The sequence below is a fragment of the Phaenicophaeus curvirostris genome, unplaced genomic scaffold (genome assembly GCF_032191515.1).
Source record: "Phaenicophaeus curvirostris isolate KB17595 unplaced genomic scaffold, BPBGC_Pcur_1.0 scaffold_510, whole genome shotgun sequence".
Taxonomy (NCBI): domain Eukaryota; kingdom Metazoa; phylum Chordata; class Aves; order Cuculiformes; family Cuculidae; genus Phaenicophaeus; species Phaenicophaeus curvirostris.
The window spans coordinates 15,246-30,935 of record NW_027207075.1 but is presented as its reverse complement, the minus strand read 5'-3'; the positions used below and the strand labels follow the sequence as shown (position 1 = coordinate 30,935).

General features: G+C 66.4%; 2 protein-coding genes across 2 annotated transcripts; both read left to right on the top strand.

Moving 5' to 3' along the window:
• Positions 1-85: 85 nt before the first annotated feature.
• On the top strand, positions 86-6,118 carry PYM1 (PYM homolog 1, exon junction complex associated factor). The gene is made up of 3 exons (XM_069883068.1): positions 86-141; positions 2,458-2,551; positions 5,226-6,118. Exons 1-3 carry the CDS (start codon positions 111-113, stop codon positions 5,722-5,724), a joined length of 624 nt encoding a protein of 207 aa, XP_069739169.1. The 5' UTR covers positions 86-110; the 3' UTR covers positions 5,725-6,118.
• Positions 6,119-6,653: 535 nt separating this feature from the next.
• Positions 6,654-15,221, top strand: DNAJC14 (DnaJ heat shock protein family (Hsp40) member C14). The gene is made up of 7 exons (XM_069883071.1): positions 6,654-6,757; positions 7,613-8,649; positions 11,282-11,388; positions 11,468-11,587; positions 12,954-13,114; positions 14,731-14,833; positions 14,959-15,221. The coding sequence occupies exons 2-7, from the start codon at positions 7,666-7,668 to the stop codon at positions 15,170-15,172; spliced, it is 1,689 nt and encodes a 562-aa protein (XP_069739172.1). The 5' UTR covers positions 6,654-6,757; positions 7,613-7,665; the 3' UTR covers positions 15,173-15,221.
• Positions 15,222-15,690: the final 469 nt, after the last annotated feature.

Here is a 15,690-nt window from a genome sequence, read left to right as displayed (position 1 = left end):
CCGCCCCCTTCTCTCAGCCCCGCCCCCTTTCCTCGCAGCCCCGCGCGGCGCCGCCGCCACTTCCGGCGGAGGGGTGGGCGGGCAACCGGAAGTCGGCGGCGCGCGCAAAGATGGCGACTCCCTATGTGACGGACGAGACCGGTGAGCGCGGCGGGAGCTGCGGGGAGGGGGCGGCGGCTCCGGCGGGGGAGGGGCTCTCCGCGGCCCGGTGGGGCGTCCGGGGCTCCCCTGTGGTCCCTATGGGGCGTCCTGGGGTCTGTGTGGGGCGTGTGGGGTTGGTGTGGGGCGCCTGGGGTTCCTCTGGGGTCCCTGTGGGGCGGAGTGGGTGTCCTGGGGTCCCTGTGGGATGTCTTGGGGTCCCTGTGGGGCGTGTGGGGTCCGTGTGGGGTAGCTGGGGCTCCTCTGAGGTCTTTATGGGGTGCATGAAGCGTTCTGGGGTCCCTGTGGGATGTCTTGGGGTCCCTGTGGGTCACCTGGGGCTCCCTTGGGGTCTCTGTCAGGTGCCCTGGGGTCCCTGTGGGGCGTGTGGGGTCCCTGTGGGGCACCTGGGGCTCACTTGGGGTCTCTGTGAGGTGCCCTGTGGTCCCTGTGGGGTCCGTGTGGGTCACCTGGGGCTCCCTTGGGGTCCCTGTGAGGTTCCCAGCGGACCCTGTGGGGTGCGTGGGGTCCATGTGGGGCACTTGGGGTTCCTCTGGGGTCCTTGTGGGGCACAGTGGGTGTCCTGGCATCCCTGTGGGATGTCTTGGGGTCCCTGTGGGGTGTGTGGGGTCCGTGTGGGGTAGCTGGGGCTCCTCTGAGGTCTTTATGGGGTGTATGAAGCGTTCTGGGGTCCCTGTGGGATGTCTTGGGGTCTCTGTGGGGTGTCTTGGGGTCCGTGTGGGGCACCTGGGGCTCCCTTGGGGTCTGTGCGAGGTGCCCTGGGGTCCCTGTGGGGCACGTGGGTTCCCTGTGGGGCACCTGGGGCTCCCTCGGGGTCTGTGTGAGGTGCCCTGTGGTCCCTGTGGGGTGTGTGGTGTCCGTGTGCATCACCTGGGGCTTCCTTGGAGTCTGTGTGAGGTTCCCTGGGGTCCCTGTGGGGTGTGTGGGATCCCTGTGGGTCACCTGGGGCTCCCTTGGGGTCCCTTTGAGGTTCCCTGGGGTCCCTGTGGGGCACGTGGGGTCCGTGTGGGTCACCTGGGGCTCCCTTGGGGTCTGTGTGAGGTTCCCTGGGGTCCCTGTGGGGTGTGTGGGATCCCTGTGGGTCACCTGGGGCTCCCTTGGGGTCCCTTTGAGGTTCCCTGGGGTCCCTGTGGGGCGCGTGGGGTCCCTGTGGGGCACCTGGGGCTCCCTTGGGGTCTGTGTGAGGTGCCCTGGGGTCCCTGTGGGGTGCGTGGTGTCTGTGTGCGTCACCTGGGGCTTCCTTGGAGTCTGTGTGAGGTTCCCTGGGATCCCTGTGGGTCACCTGGGGCTCCCTTGGGGTCCCTTTGAGGTTCCCTGGGGTCCCTGTGGGGCACGTGGGGTCCGTGTGGGTCACCTGGGGCTCCTTTGGGGTCCCTGTGAGGTTCCCAGGCTTCCCTGTGGGGTGCGTGGGGTCCATGTGGGTCACCTGGGGCTCCTTTGGGGTCTCTGTGGGGCGCGTGGGGTCCCTGTGGGTTACCTGGGGCTCCTTTGGGGTCCCTGTGGGGTGCGTGGGGTCCGTGTGGGTCACCTGAGGCTCCTTTGGGTCGTCCTGGGGTCTCTATGTGGTCCCGGGGGGGTGTCGTGGGGTCCCTGTGAGGTGTTTGAAGTCTCCTGGGGATCCCTGTGGGTCACCTGCGACTCCTCTGTGGCTCCTGGGGGGTGTCCTGGGGTGCGGGTGGGGCCCCTGTGGGGTGTCCTGGGGTCCCTGTGGGGTGCGTGGGTTCCCTGTGGGGCACCTGGGGCTCCTTTGAGGTCCCTGTGGGGCACGTGGGTTCCCTGTGGGGCACCTGGGGCTCCTTTGGGGTCCCTGTGGGGTGCCCTGGGGTCCCTGTGGGGTGCCCTGGGGTCCCTGTGAGGTGCCCTGGGGTCCCTGTGGGGCACGTGGAGTCCTTGTGGGTCGCCTGGGGTTCCTCTGGGGTCCTTGTGGGGCACAGTTGGTGTCCTGATGTCCCTGTGGGATGTCTTGGGGTCCCTGTGGGGCATGTGGGGTCCGTGTGGGGTAGCTGAGGCTCCTCTGAGGTCTTTATGGGGTGCATGACGCGTTCTGGGGTCCCTGTGGGATGTCTTGGGGTCCGTGTGGGGCACCTGGGGCTCCCTTGGGGTCTGTGTGAGGTGTCCTGGGGTCCCTGTGGGGCGCGTGGGTTCCCTGTGGGGTACCTGGGACTCCTCTGTGGCTCCTGTGGGGTGTCCTGGGGTCCTTGTGGGGTGTCCTGGGGTCCCTGCGGGGTGTCCTAGGCTCTCGTGGGGGGCGTGTTGGGGGACGCGTGGGGGTTGCTGACGTTTCGGGGCTCTCGGCAGGGAAATACATCGCGTCGACGCAGCGGCCGGACGGGACGTGGCGGAAGCAGCGGCGGGTGCGGGAGGGCTACGTGCCCCAGGAGGAGGTGCCCGTGTAAGTGCGGCCGGCGGCGCGCGCTCAGGGATCCCGCCCCGAGTGGGTCCAGGGGGGATCCAGGCCGGATCTATCTCAGGGGGGGATCCAGGGGGGTCTACGCGGGATCTGTGCCGCGTGCATCCAGGAGGGATCTGGCCCAGGTGGGTCCAGGTGGGTCCAGGCAGGATCCATCTAGGGTGGATCCGAGTGAATCCAGGAAGGGTCTGTCCTGGGTGGGTCCAGGTGGATCCAGGCAGGATCCATGTAGGGTGGCTCCGAGTGGATCCAGGCAGGATCTGTCCCAGGTGGATCCAGGCAGGATCCATCTAGGGTGGATCCGAGTGGATCCAGGCAGGATCTGTCCCGAGTGGGTCCAGGTCAGTCCAGGCAGGATCCATCTAGGGTGGATCCGAGTGGATCCAGGCAGGATGTGTCCAGGGTAGGTCCAGGTGGATCCAGGCCAGATCCATGCTGGGTGGATCCGGGTGGGTCTAAGCGGGATCTGTCCCAGGTGGATCCAGGTAGGATCTGTCCTGGGTGGATCCAGGCAGGCTCCAGTCCAGATGGGTCCAGGAAGGATCTGTCCCAGGTGGATCCAGGCAGGATCCATCTAGGATCCATCTAGGGTGGCTCCGAGTGGATCCAGGGAGGATCTGTCCTGGGTAGGTCCAGGTGGGTCCAGGCAGGATCCATGTAGGGTGGCTCCGAGTGGATCCAGGCAGGATCTGTCCCAGGTGGATCCAGGCAGGATCCATGTAGGGTGGATCCGAGTGGATCCAGGCAGGATCTGTCCTGAGTGGGTCCAGGTTAGTCCAGGCAGGATCCATCTAGGGTGGATCCAAGTGGATCCAGGCAGGATGTGTCCAGGGTAGGTCCAGGTGGATCCAGGCCAGATCCATGCTGGGTGGATCCAGGTGGGTCTAAGCGGGATCTGTCCCAGGTGGATCCAGGTGGGATCTGTCCTGGGTGGATCCAGGCAGGCTCCAGTCCGGGTGGGTCCAGGCAGGATCCATCTAGGGTGGCTCCGAGTGGATCCAGGCAGGATCTGTCCCAGGTAGGTCCAGGTGGATCCATCCCGGGTGGCTCCGAGTGGATCCAGGCAGGATCTGTCCCTGGTGGGTCCAGGCAGGATCCATCTACAGTAGATATGAGTCAATCCAGGAAGGATCTGTCCCAGGTGGATTCAGGCAGGATCCATCTAGGGTGGATCCGAGTGGATCCAGGAAGGATCTGTCCCAAGTACGTCCAGGTGGATCCAGGCCAGATCTATCCTGGGTGGATCCAGGTGGATCCAGGTAGGATCTGTCCCAGGTGGATCCAGGAAGGATCTGTCCCAGGTGGATCCAGGCAGGATCCATCCCGGGTGGATCCGAGTGGATCCAGGCAGGATCTGTCCCAGGCGGGTCCAGGTGGATCCATCCCGGGTGGATCCAGGCTGGATTGACCCCGTGTGGATCCAGGCCATATTGATCCCAAGCAGGTCCGACCAGATCTGGGTTGGATCCGTCCTCGGGTGGATCCGTGCAGATTCGGATCAATCCCAAGTGGATCCAGGCCATTTCAGGCCCACGTGAGTCCAAGTGGATCTGGGCCGTGTTGATCTGGAGCAGTTCCTTGGGGATCCAGGCCGTATCCACCCCGAGTGGATCCAGCATCTTCTTGGCTCCATCCTAGTGTCTCTGGGATCTTCTCAGCCATATCCCAGGATCTCCAGACCCATCCCATGTTCTCTGGGACCGCACCAAGTTCACCTCAGACCATCCTGGTGTTTCCAGCTGCATCCTGGTCTCTCTGGCATTGCACTGGGATCTCCTTGGCCCCATCCTGGTGCCTCCATCCCCATCCTGGTGTCTCCATCCGCATCCTAGTGCCTCTGGGATCTCCTTGGTTCCATCCTGGTGCCTCTGGGATCTCCTTGTCCACATCCTGGTGTCTCCATCCCTATCCTGGTGCCTCTGGGATCTCCTTGGTTCCATCCTGGTGCCTGTAGGATCTCCTTGTCCCCATCCTGGTGCCTCCATCCCCATCCTGGTGCCTCTGGGATCTCCTTGGTTCCATCCTGGTGCCTCCATCCCCATCCTGGTGCCTCTGGGATCTCCTTGTCCCCATCCTGGTGTCTCCATCCCTATCCTGGTGCCTCTGGGATCTCCTTGGCCCCATCCTGGTGCCTCCGTCCCTATCCTGGTGCCTCTGGGATCTCCTTGGCCCCATCCTGGTGTCTCCATCCCTATCCTGGTGCCTCTGGGATCTCCTTGGTTCCATCCTGGTGCCTGTAGGATCTCCTTGGCCCCATCCTGATGTCTCCATCCCCACCCTGGTGCCTCTGGGATCTCCTTGTCCCCATCCTGGTGTCTCCATCCCCATCCTAGTGCCTCTGGGATCTCCTTGTCCCCATCCTGGTGCCTCTGGGATCTCCTTGTCCCCATCCTGGTGCCTCCATCCCCATCCTAGTGCCTCTGGGATCTCCTTGGCCCCATCCTGGTGCCTCCATCCCCATCCTGGTGCCTCTGGGATCTCCTTGTCCCCATCCTGGTGCCTCCATCCCCATCCTGGTGCCTCTGGGATCTCCTTGGTTCCATCCTGGTGCCTCCATCCCCATCCCGGTGCCTCCATCCCCATCCTGGTGCCTCCGCGATCTCCTCGCCCCCATCCCGGGAGGTTCTCCTCACCTTCTCTCTCTCGTTGCGCGCAGGTACGAGAACAAATACGTCAAGTTCTTCCGCAGCAAACCCGAGCTCCCGCCGGGGCTGAACCCGGAGGCGGCCTCCGCCCCGTCCTCCAAAGGCCCCTCCAAGGCGGCGGACGGCGGCGAACCCGGACTGTCCAAAGCGGCCAAAAGGAACTTGAAACGCAAGGAGAAACGCAAGCAACAGCAGGAAAAAGGCGACAAGGCCGAGCGAGACGTCGACCAACTCATCCCGGCGCTGGAGAAGGCCTCGTTGGCCGCAGGTGAAGCCGCGGGGCTGCCGGCGGGGGCGGCCGCAGGCGCCGAGGCCGAGAGCCAAGGGGCTTCGGAGAAGAGCCGCAAAGTCAAGAACTTGAGGAAGAAGCTGCGGCAGGTGGAGGAGCTGCGGCTGCGCCTCGACGCCGGCGAGCTCAAGGAGCCCACGCGCGAGCAGCTCGAGAAGCTGGGCCGCAGGAAAGCGCTCGAGGACCAACTGCGGCAGCTCGAGAGGGAGCTGGGCTCCTAAGGGTGGGTGGGGGGCGCAGCGTGGGACCCTCCCCCTCATCTCCGTTCCCGGTTTGGGACCCCCGATCCCGGCGTGGGACCCCGATTCCGGCACGGGGGGTGCCAGGGATTAGGGGGTTTTTTAGGTGCCGCCGGAGCGAGTCTCTCCGGAAAATGGTTCTCTCCCAGGCCTGGGAGTACGGGGGGGGCTGCTCTGTGCGACCCCCCCCCCCCCCTTCCTGGTTTTAATGGGATTTGGGGTGGGGGGGGTGGGGGGGGGGTTGGGGGAAGCTCCCACCTTGATGCCCCCCCCCCCTCCCCAAGCCCCCCCCCCCCCGCCCCTCTGGTCACTCCTGGTCTCGTCGCGGTTCTTTTTCCTTTTCTTTTTAAGAGTTATGCAATAAAATTGCAGTGGTGACGCGGCGCCGGGTCCTGCCTGTCCTGGGGGGGGCACAGGGACCCCCCCCTTTTCCCTCTGCGCCCCCCCCCTTTTCCCTCTGTTCCCCCCCCTTTTCCCTCTGTTCCCCCCCCTTTTCCCTCTGTTCCCCCCCCTTTTCCCTCTGTTCCCCCCCCTTTCCCTTCTGTCCCCCCCCCCTTTCCCTTCTGTCCCCCCCCCTTTTCCTTCTGTTCCCCCCCCCTTTTCCTTCTGTTCCCCCCCCCTTTTCCTTCTGTTCCCCCCCCCTTTTCCTTCTGTTCCCCCCCCCTTTTCCTTCTGTTCCCCCCCTCTTTTCCTTCTGTTCCCCCCCCCCCTTTCCCTCTGGCCCCCCCCCTTCCTTCTGCCCCCCCCCCCTTTCCCTCTCTGTCCCCCCCCACCCTTTCCCTCTGTTCCTGCCCCCTCCCCCCCCCTCCCCGTTTCCGGTCGTGGCCCCTTTAAGGGGGGGGGGCGGGGAGGGCTCCCTGTGCGCGCGCGCCCCAGGCCCCGCCCCGGAAGTGGCTGCGGCGGCGCGGGCGGAAGGCGGAAGTGCGCGAGGGACCCGGTGTGGGGGGGGGCGGGAGGCGGCGGCGGCGGCGGAGGAGGCGACGACCACCCCCCCCCAAACGGCAGCGGCTCCGAGGTGAGGGACCCCCCCACCCCCCTCCACCCCCTCAACCCCCCTGGGGCGGCTTTGGGGAGAAACAGCGCGGAACCGGGACACGAGGCGGGGCGGGAGAGGGGAATTCCGAGCCCTGCCGGGGGGGCCGGGGGCCCGTGAGGGGGTCCCGGGGCGTTGGGGGGGGGCTAGGGATGGGGGGGGAGAACGTCCTGAGCCCCGGGGGGGCGGCGCTGGGAGGCTGGTGCCGGGGATCTCGGGGCTTTGAGGGGGCTGGGGGTCGATCTTGGGGGTCCTGGACCCGGTGGGGGGAGTTTGGGGGGGGCGGAGGGGGGGGGCTGGGGGTCAATCGCGGGGGGTCGTGGACCCGGTGGAGGGAGTTTAGGGGGGGTCCCGGTGCGGTTGGGGGGGTGGGTTTCGATCGCGGGGGTCCTGGACCCGGTGGGGGGGGTCCTGGACCCGGGGGAGGGGGGGTGTCCTGGCCTGTTGGGGAGCACTATGGTTGATCTGGGGGGGCCCTGGGGATGGGGAGGGGGTCTGGTGAAGGGGAGCTGGGAGGGTCCCAGGGCGGTCGGAGCGATTGGGGGGGGGGGCCCTGGACCCAGTGCGAGGGTCTGATGGGGGTCTTGGGCTGTTGAGGGGGGCGCTGTGGATCAATTTGGGGGGGTCCTGGCGCCAGGGAGGGGGATCTGAGGGGCATTTGGGGGTCCTGGGGTGGAGTGGGGGGGGCTGGACCTGGTGGCGGGGGGTCCCTGAGGCCGGGGATTGCGGCCACTGGGGGTTTGCGGGGGCCTGGAGCGGGGTCTGAGGGTCAGAAGGGGGGGTCTCGGGGGTTGTTTTGGGGGGGCCGGCTCTGCACTGACCCCCCCGCTCTCCCAGCGCAGCGCCATGGCCGTGACTTAGCCCCCGCCGGGGCCAGCGGAGCCGCGGCGATGGAGCCGCCTCGGCCGCGGGAAGCGGGAGACGGAGGCGACGGCTCCGGTGGCCACCAGAACCCCCCCGGGGCTACCGAGCCCAGCGCCGCCTGGAACGGGAGCTGCCGCCTTCCCGACCCCGAGGAGGAGGAGGAGGAGGAGGAGGAAGAAGAGGAGGAAGACGATAAAGACCGTGACGATGAGCGCTGCCACGCGGAACCGGCCACTGTCACCGCAGCGGGGCTACCGGCTGAGGATGGTGGCGAGGAGGACGACGGAGCTGGGAAGGGGCTTCGGCGGCCGCGGCGGCGGCAGCGGCATCGCTCGGCCCCCAAGGAGAAGGAGGACGGCGTCCGGCGGCAGCGTCCGGCGCGGAAGCGGAGCCGCGGGGACGGAGCCGAAGCGGTGGCCGGCGCCCGCGGGCCGGTAGCCCAGGCTCGCTCGGCCGGCGAGCGGCTCCTGTGCTCCCGCTGCGGCCTCGGGGCCGGCGTGCGGAGCTGGGCCCGGCGCGTGGGGCAGCGGGCTCGGCGCGGGGCGCTGCGGGCGGCCCGCTGGCTGCGCCGAGCGGCCGGGCTGCTGCTGCGGCTGCTGGGGCTGCTGGGAGCGCTGCTCCTGCTGCTCCTCATGCTCCTGCTCGGCTGCCTGCGGCTCGGTTGGCGGCTCGGCGCTGCCGCGTTGGCCGCCGGCGCCGAGCGGCTCGGCCGCAGCCGGCTCGCGGCGCAGCTCCTGGACGCGGCCGCGCTCCGCAGGACGTGGGAGCTGCTGCGGGACAGCCCCGGCTGCCAGCGCCTCGGGGACTGGCTGCGACGAGCCCTGCGCTGGGGGCCCGAAGCGGCTCCCGCCGGCGAGCCCGCGGCTACCGATTCGCGGGAGGAGGTTGCCCGCTTGCTGGCGCTGGCGGAGGTGCCCGAGGAGGAGCTGAACCCCTTCCAGGTGCTCGCGGTGGAGGCGACGGCGTCGGACGCCGAGCTGAGGAAGGCGTATCGCCGCCTCGCCGTGCTGGTGTGTGCCGGGGGGGGCAGCCTGGGGGGTTAAGGGTCCCCTTTGGGGCTCAGGGGGCCAACTTGGGGCTTCGGGGGGCCAGGTGGGGGGCTTGGGGGTCCAGGGTGGGGCTCAGGGTCCCGATTCAGGTTTCAGGGGTCCAGGTTGGGGCTTAAGGGTCCAGGATGGGGGCTTGGGGGTCCTGGTTGGGGGCTCAGTGGTCCTAGTTGGGGCTCAGGGGTCCAGGATGGGGATTCGGGGGTCCTGGTTGGGGCTCGGGGGTCGAACTTGGGGATTCGGGGGTCCAGGTTGGGGGCTCGGAGGTGCAGGTTGGGGCTCAGGGTCCCAATTCAGGTTTCAGGGGTCCAGGTTGGGGGTTTAAGGGTCGCATTTGGGGGCTCGGGGGTCCAGGTTGGGGCTCGGGAGTCCTTGTTGGGGCTCAGGGGTCCAGGATGGGGGCTTGGGGGTCCTGGTTGGGGCTCAGGGTCCCGATTCAGGTTTCAGGGGTCCAGGTTGGGGCTTAAGGGTCGCATTTGGGGGCTCGGGGGTCCAGGTTGGGGCTCGGGGGTCCAGGATGGGGATTCGGGGGTCCTGGTTGGGGCTCAGGGGTCGAACTTGGGGATTCGGGGGTCCAGGTTGGGGCTTGGGGGTGCAGGTTGGGGTTTAAGGGTCCAGGTTGGGGGCTTAAGGGTCACATTTGGGGGCTTCGGGGGTCCAACTTGGGGCTTCGGGGATCCAGGTGGGGGTCCAGGGGTCAGGGTTGGGCAATTGGGGGTCCCAGTTGGGGCTCAGAGGTCCAGGATGGGGGCTTGGGGGTCCTGGTTGGGGGCTCAGTGGTCCCAGTTGGGGCTCAGGGGTCCAGGATGGGGATTCGGGGGTCCTGGTTGGGGCTCGGGGGTCGAACTTGGGGATTCGGGGGTTCAGGTTGGGGCTCGGGGGTGCAGGTTGGGGCTCTGGGTCCCGATTCAGGTTTCAGGGGTCCAGGTTGGGGGTTTAAGGGTCGCATTTGGGGGCTCCAGGGTCCAGACTGGGGCTCGGGAGTCCTTGTTGGGGCTCAGGGGTCCAGGATGGGGGCCTGGGGGTCCTGGTTGGGGCTCAGGGTCCCGATTCAGGTTTCAGGGGTCCAGGTTGGGGCTTAAGGGTCGCATTTGGGGGCTCGGGGGTCCAGGTTGGGGCTCAGGGGTCCAGGATGGGGATTCGGGGGTCCTGGTTGGGGCTCAGGGGTCCAACTTGGGGATTCGGGGGTCCAGGTTGGGGGCTTGGGGGTGCAGGTTGGGGTTTAAGGGTCCTGATTGGGGCTCAGGGTCCCAATTCAGGTTTCAGGGGTCCAGGTTGGGGCTTAAGGGTCGCATTTGGGGACTCCGGGGTCCAGACTAGGGCTCAGGAGTCCAGGTTGGGGCTCGGGGGTCCAGGATGGGGGCTCAGGGGTCGAACTTGGGGATTCGGGGGTCCAGGTTGGGGCTTAAGGGTCCAGACTGGGGCTTGGGGGTCCAGGTTGGGTCTCAGGGTCCTGATTCAGGTTTCAGGGGTCCGGGTTCAGGCTTAAGGGTCCGGGTTGGGGGCGTAAGGGTCACATTTGGGGGCTCCAGGGTCTAGACTGGGGCTCGGGTGTCCAGGATGGGGCTCAGGGTCCCAATTCAGGTTTCAGGGGTCCGGGTTGGGGGCTTAAGAGTCACATTTGGGGTCTCCAGGGTCCAGACTGGGGCTCAGGGGTCCAGGTTGGGGCTCGGGGGTTGAACTTGGGGATTCGGGGGGTCCAGCTTGGGGGCTCGGGGGTCCAGGTTGGGGCTCAGGGGTCCAGGATGGGGCCTTGGGGGTCCTGGTTGGGGCTCAGGGGTCCAACTTGGGGATTTGGGGGTGCAGGTTGGGGGCTCGGGGGTGCAGGTTGGGTTTTAAGGGTCCAGGTTGGGTCTCAGGGTCCCGATTCAGGTTTTAGGGGTCTGGGTTCAGGCTTAAGAGTCTGGGTTGGGGGCTTAAGGGTTGCATTTGGGGGCTCGGGGGTCCAGGTTGGGGCTCAGGGGTCCAGGATGGGGGCTTGGGGGTCCTGGTTGGGGCTCAGGGGTTGAACTTGGGGGTTTGGGGGTCCAGATTGGAGGCTCAGGGGTCCAAGTTGAGTGCTCGGGGGTCCCGGCTGGGGGCTGGAGGTCCTGGTTGGGGGCTCAGGGATCCCGGCTGGGGCTCAGGGGTCCAGGTTGGGGCTCAGGGGTCCAGGATGGGGACTCAGAGGTTCAGGTTGGGGCTCAGGGGTTCCGTTTAGGGCTTGGGGTCCCATTTGGGGGCTCAGGGGTCCTGATTGGGGCATGGGATCAAGGTTGGGGGCTCAGGGGTCCTGTTTGGGGCTCCGAGGTCCAGGTAGGGGGTTCAGGGGTCCAGGTAGGGGGCTCGGGGGCCCAGATTGGGGGCTCAGGGTTCCAGATTGGGGGCTCAAGGGTCCTATTGGGGATCTCAGGGGTCCCGGTTGAGGGTTTGGAGGTGCGAGTTGGGGGCTTGGGGTCTGGGTTGGGACGTCAGGCTTCAGGCAGGGGCTTATAGGGTCCAGATTGGAGCTCGGGGGTCTGGGTTGGGGGTTCAGGGGTCCGGGCTGGGGGTTCAGGGGTCCGAGCTGGGACTCAGCCCCCCAAGTCCGCGGCGCTGAGCTTCTCCCCTCTCCCAGGTCCACCCGGATAAGAACAAGCACCCAAGGGCGGAGGCGGCGTTCAAGGTGCTGCGGGCGGCCTGGGACGTGGTCAGCAGCCCCGAGAGGAGGAGGGAGTACGAGATGTGAGTCGGGGGGGTCTGGGGGTGTCCTGTTCTCCCCCCACCCCGAACCGTGGGGGGGCTGAGCCTGGTTTTCTCGCAGGAAACGGATGGCGGAGAGCGAGCTGTCGCGCTCCATGGGCGCCTTCCTGAGCCGCCTGCAGGACGACCTGAGGGAGGCTCTCAACACCATGGGCTGCAGCAAGTGCCAGGGCAAGCACAGGTGGGGGTTCGGGGGGGCCCCCAAAGCCTGTGGGGGGCAGGATTGCCTGTTGTTGGGGTCGGGGGGGGGTCAGAAATGCTGGATTTGGGGTGTCAGGGGCTCCCACAGCCAGCGGGGAGTCAGGATCGGCTGCCCTTGGGGACTGGAGGAGTCAGAAATATGGGATTTTGGGGTGCCAGGGGCTCCTAGAACTAACAAGGGGTCAAGATTGCCTGTTCTTGGGGACTGGGGGTGTCAGAAATGCTGGATTTTGGGGTGTCAGGGGCTCCTAGAACTAGCAAGGGGTCAAGATTGCCTGTTCTTGGGGGCTGGAGGAGTCAGAAATTTTGGATTTTGGGGTGTCAGGGGCTCTCAAAGCCAGCGGGGAGTCAGGATCGGCTGCCCTTGGGGACTGGAGGAGTCAGAAATATTGGATTTTGGGGTGCCAGGGGCTCCTAGAACTAGAAAGGGGTCAAGATTGCCTGTTCTTGGGGACTGGGGGGGGTCAGAAATGCTAGATTTGGGGTGTCAGGGGCTCCCAAAGCCAGCGGGGAGTCAGGATCGGCTGCCCTTGGGGACTGGAGGAGTCAGAAATATGGGATTTTGGGGTGCCAGGAGCTCCTAAAACTAGCAAAGGGTCAAGATCACCTGTTCTTGGGGACTGGAGGAGTCAGAAATGCTGGATTTGGGGTGCCAGGAGCTCCTAAAACTAGCAAAGGGTCAAGATTGCCTGTTCTTGGGGTCTGGGGGAGTCAGAAATTTTGGATTTTGGGGTGCCAGGGGCTCCTAGAACTAGAAAGGGGTCAAGATTGCCTGTTCTTGGGGACTGGGGGTGTCAGAAATGCTGGATTTGGGGTGTCAGGGGCTCCCAAAGCCAGCGGGGAGTCAGGATCAGCTGCCCTTGGGGACTGGAGGAGTCAGAAATATGGGATTTTGGGGTGCCAGGGGCTCCTAAAACTAGGAAGGGTTCAAGATTGCCTGTTCTTGGGGACTGAAGGAGTCAGAAATATTGGATTTTGGGGTGCCAGGGGCTCCTAGAACTAGCAAGGGGTCAAGATTGCCTATTCTTGGGGACTGGGGGGGTCAGAAATGCTGGATTTGGGGTGTCAGGGGCTCCCAAAGCCAGCGGGGAGTCAGGATCGGCTGCCCATGGGGACTGGAGGAGTCAGAAATATTGGATTTTGGGGTGCCAGGGGCTCCTAAAACTAGCAAGGGATCAAGATTGCCTGTTCTTCGGGTCTGGGGGAGTCAGAAATGCTGGATTTGGGGTGTGAGGGGCTCCCAAATCCGGGGTGGAGCTCAGGATCTCCTGCCCTTGGGGTGTTGGGGGGTTGGAATCCGCTCCCTCGCGGTGCCGGGGTTCGGACTCGGGGCGCTGTGGCCGCAGGAGGTTCGAGGTGGCCCGGGACCCTCTGCGCGCCCGGTACTGCGGGGAGTGTGGGGTGCTGCACCCCGCCGACGAGGGCGACTTCTGGGCCGAGTCCAGCCTGCTGGGGCTGCGCATCACGTACTTCGCTCGCATGGACGGCAGGGTCTACGACATCACCGGTGCGTCTCGCAAACGGAGCCCCCACACCCCTGGAATGAGGGGGGGCCGGCACCCAGAGCCCCCCAACCCCCAGAGCTGGTTGGTGCCAGCTCCCAGAACCTCTAGAGCTGGTGGGTGCCAGATTCCAGAGCCCCCAAACCCCTGGAATGGGTGGGTGCCGGCTCCCAGAGCCCCCAAACTCCCAGAGCTGGAGGGTGTGGGTCCCAGAGCCTCCAGAGCTGGTGGGTGCCATCTCCCAGAGCCCCCAAACCCCTGGAATGGGAGGGTGCCAGCTCCCAGAGCCCCCAAAATGCTGGAGTGGGTGGGTGCCGGCTCCCAGAGCCCCCAACCCCCTGGAATGAGTGGGTGCCGGCTCCCAGAGCCCCCAAACCCCCAGAGCTGGTGGGTGCCGGCTCCCAAACCCCCTGAATGGGTGGGTGCCAGCTCCCAGAGCTCCCAGAGATGGTGGGTGCTCGCTCCCAGAGCCCCCAGACCCCCAGAATGAGTGGGTGCCGGCTCCCAGAGCCCCCAAACCCTTGGAATGGGTGGGTGCTGGCTCCCAGAGCCCCCAAACTACCGGAGCTGGTGGGTGCCAGCTCCCAGAGCCCCCAAACCCCTGGAATGGGAGGGTGCCGGCTCCCAGAGTCCCCAAACCCCTGGAGCTGGTGGGTGCCAGCTCCCATAGCCCCCAGACCCCCGGGATGGGTGGGTGCCGGCTCCTAGAGCTCCTGGAGCTGGTGATGCCGGCTCCCAGAGCCCCCAAACCCCTGGAATGGGAGGGTGCCGGCACCCAGAGCCTCCAAACTACTGGAGCTGGTGGGTGCCGGCTCCCAGAGCCCCGAAACCCCTGAAGTGGGTCGACGCCAGCTCCCAGAGGCCCCAAACCCCTGGAGCTGGTGGGTGCCGGCTCCCAGAGCCCCCAAACCCCCAGAATGGGTGGGTACCGGCTCCCAGAGCTCCCCAAACCCCTGGAATGGGTGGGTGCCGGCTCCCAGAGCCCCCAAACCCCTGGAATGGGTGGGTGCCGGCTCCCAGAGCCCCCAAACTACTGGAGCTGGTGGGTTCTGGCTCCCAGAGCCCCTGGAGCTGGTGATGCCGGCTCCCAGAGCCCCCAAACCCCCAGAATGGGTGGGTGCCGGCTCCCAGAGCCCCCAAACTACCGGAGCTGGTGGGTTCTGGCTCCCAGAGCCCCTGGAGCTGGTGATGCTGGCTCCCAGAGCCCCCAAACCCCTGAAGTGGGTCGATGCCAGCTCCCAGAGGCCCCAAACCCCTGAAGCTGGTGGGTGCTGGCTCCCAGAGCCCCCAAACTATCAGAGCTGGTGATGCTGGCTCCCAGAGCCCCCAAACCCCCAGACCTGGTGGGTGCCAGCTCCCAGAACCTCTGGAGCTGGTGATGCTGGCTCCCAGAGCCCCCAAACCCCCGGCATGGGTGGGTGCCAGCTCCTAGAGCCCCTGGAGCTGGTGATGCCGGCTCCCAGAGCCCCCAAACCCCCAGACCTGGTTGGTGCCGGCTCCTAGAGCCCCTGGAGCTGGTGATGGCGGCTCCCAGAGCCCCCAAACCCCCGGGCTGGGTGGGTGCCGGCTCCCAGAGCCCCTGGAGCCGGTGGGTGCCGTGACCGTGACTCCGTGTGTCCAGAGTGGGCCGGCTGCCAGCGCGTGGGCATCGCTCCGGACACTCACCGCGTTCCCTACCACATCTCCTTCGGCTCCCGCAGCGCCGGGCCGGCTGGCCGGCAGAGGTGAGCCCCGGGCGCAAGCAAAGGGGGCTTGACCCCCAACTTTGGGGGGGGGGGGTAGCTCCTGACCCTCCATCTCGAGGGGTTCTGGTTGGGTCCCCCCCCCCAAACCCCACTTTGTCCCCCAGAAGCGCCTCCAAGGGCTCCCCGCCCTCGGCTGCCGACCTGCAGGAATTCTTCAGCCGCGTCTTCCAGGGGTGCCCGGGGGCCGCGATGCCGGGGGGTCCCTTCCCACCGCCCCCCACGACCCCCGGGGACCCTCCCCACAGCGAAGGCGCCGGCCCCAAGGCCGAGGGGCGACCCCGCAGGCGGAAGAGGCCGCGGCGGCCGCTGCAGCGCTGAGGTCCTCGCCCAGCGCCAAAGGGCTCCCAATAAAATCTATTTTTCTTTGGTTTTTTTAAAAAAAAAAGAAAAAAAAATGGGAGAAGGGATTTTGGGGTTCCGGGTGGGGAGGCAGCGCGGCCGTGGTGAGCGGAGGAGTCGGGGTGGACCCAGAGAGGGATGGAGAAGCCACCACGGCTGTTCCAGGTCACCGGAGATGCCCGGGGAAAGCGGCTGCTGGAGCTGCGGGATCCAAGCTCCTTGATCCCTTGGAGTCCCTGGAGCTCTGGGATCCCAGCTTCTTGATCCCACCGAGCCCCTGGAGCTGCGGGATCTCAGCCCCTTAATCCCTTGGAGCTCCTGGAGCTGTGGAATCCCGGCTCCTTGATCCCACGGAGCCCCTGGAGCTCTGGGATCTCAGCCCCTTGAGCCCTTGGAGTCCCTGGAGCTGTGGGATCCCAGCTTCTCGATCCCTTGGAGTCCCTGGAGCTGTGGGATCCCAGCTCCTCGATCCCACAGAACCACTAGAACTCTGGGAT

What these genes read in the sequence shown, in the direction of transcription:
- PYM1 (XM_069883068.1), top strand. Translation starts at nt 111, where the DNA reads ATGGCGACTCCCTATGTGACGGACGAGACCG. An exon ending in CTATGTGACGGACGAGACCG is followed by an intron (nt 142 to 2,457) that starts GTGAGCGCGGCG and finishes GGCTCTCGGCAG; the next exon opens with GGAAATACATCGCGTCGACG. An exon ending in CCCCAGGAGGAGGTGCCCGT is followed by an intron (nt 2,552 to 5,225) that starts GTAAGTGCGGCC and finishes CGTTGCGCGCAG; the next exon opens with GTACGAGAACAAATACGTCA.
- DNAJC14 (XM_069883071.1), top strand. Translation starts at nt 7,666, where the DNA reads ATGGAGCCGCCTCGGCCGCGGGAAGCGGGAGACGGAGGCGACGGCTCC. An exon ending in AGGAGGAGGGAGTACGAGAT is followed by an intron (nt 11,389 to 11,467) that starts GTGAGTCGGGGG and finishes GTTTTCTCGCAG; the next exon opens with GAAACGGATGGCGGAGAGCG. An exon ending in AAGTGCCAGGGCAAGCACAG is followed by an intron (nt 11,588 to 12,953) that starts GTGGGGGTTCGG and finishes CTGTGGCCGCAG; the next exon opens with GAGGTTCGAGGTGGCCCGGG.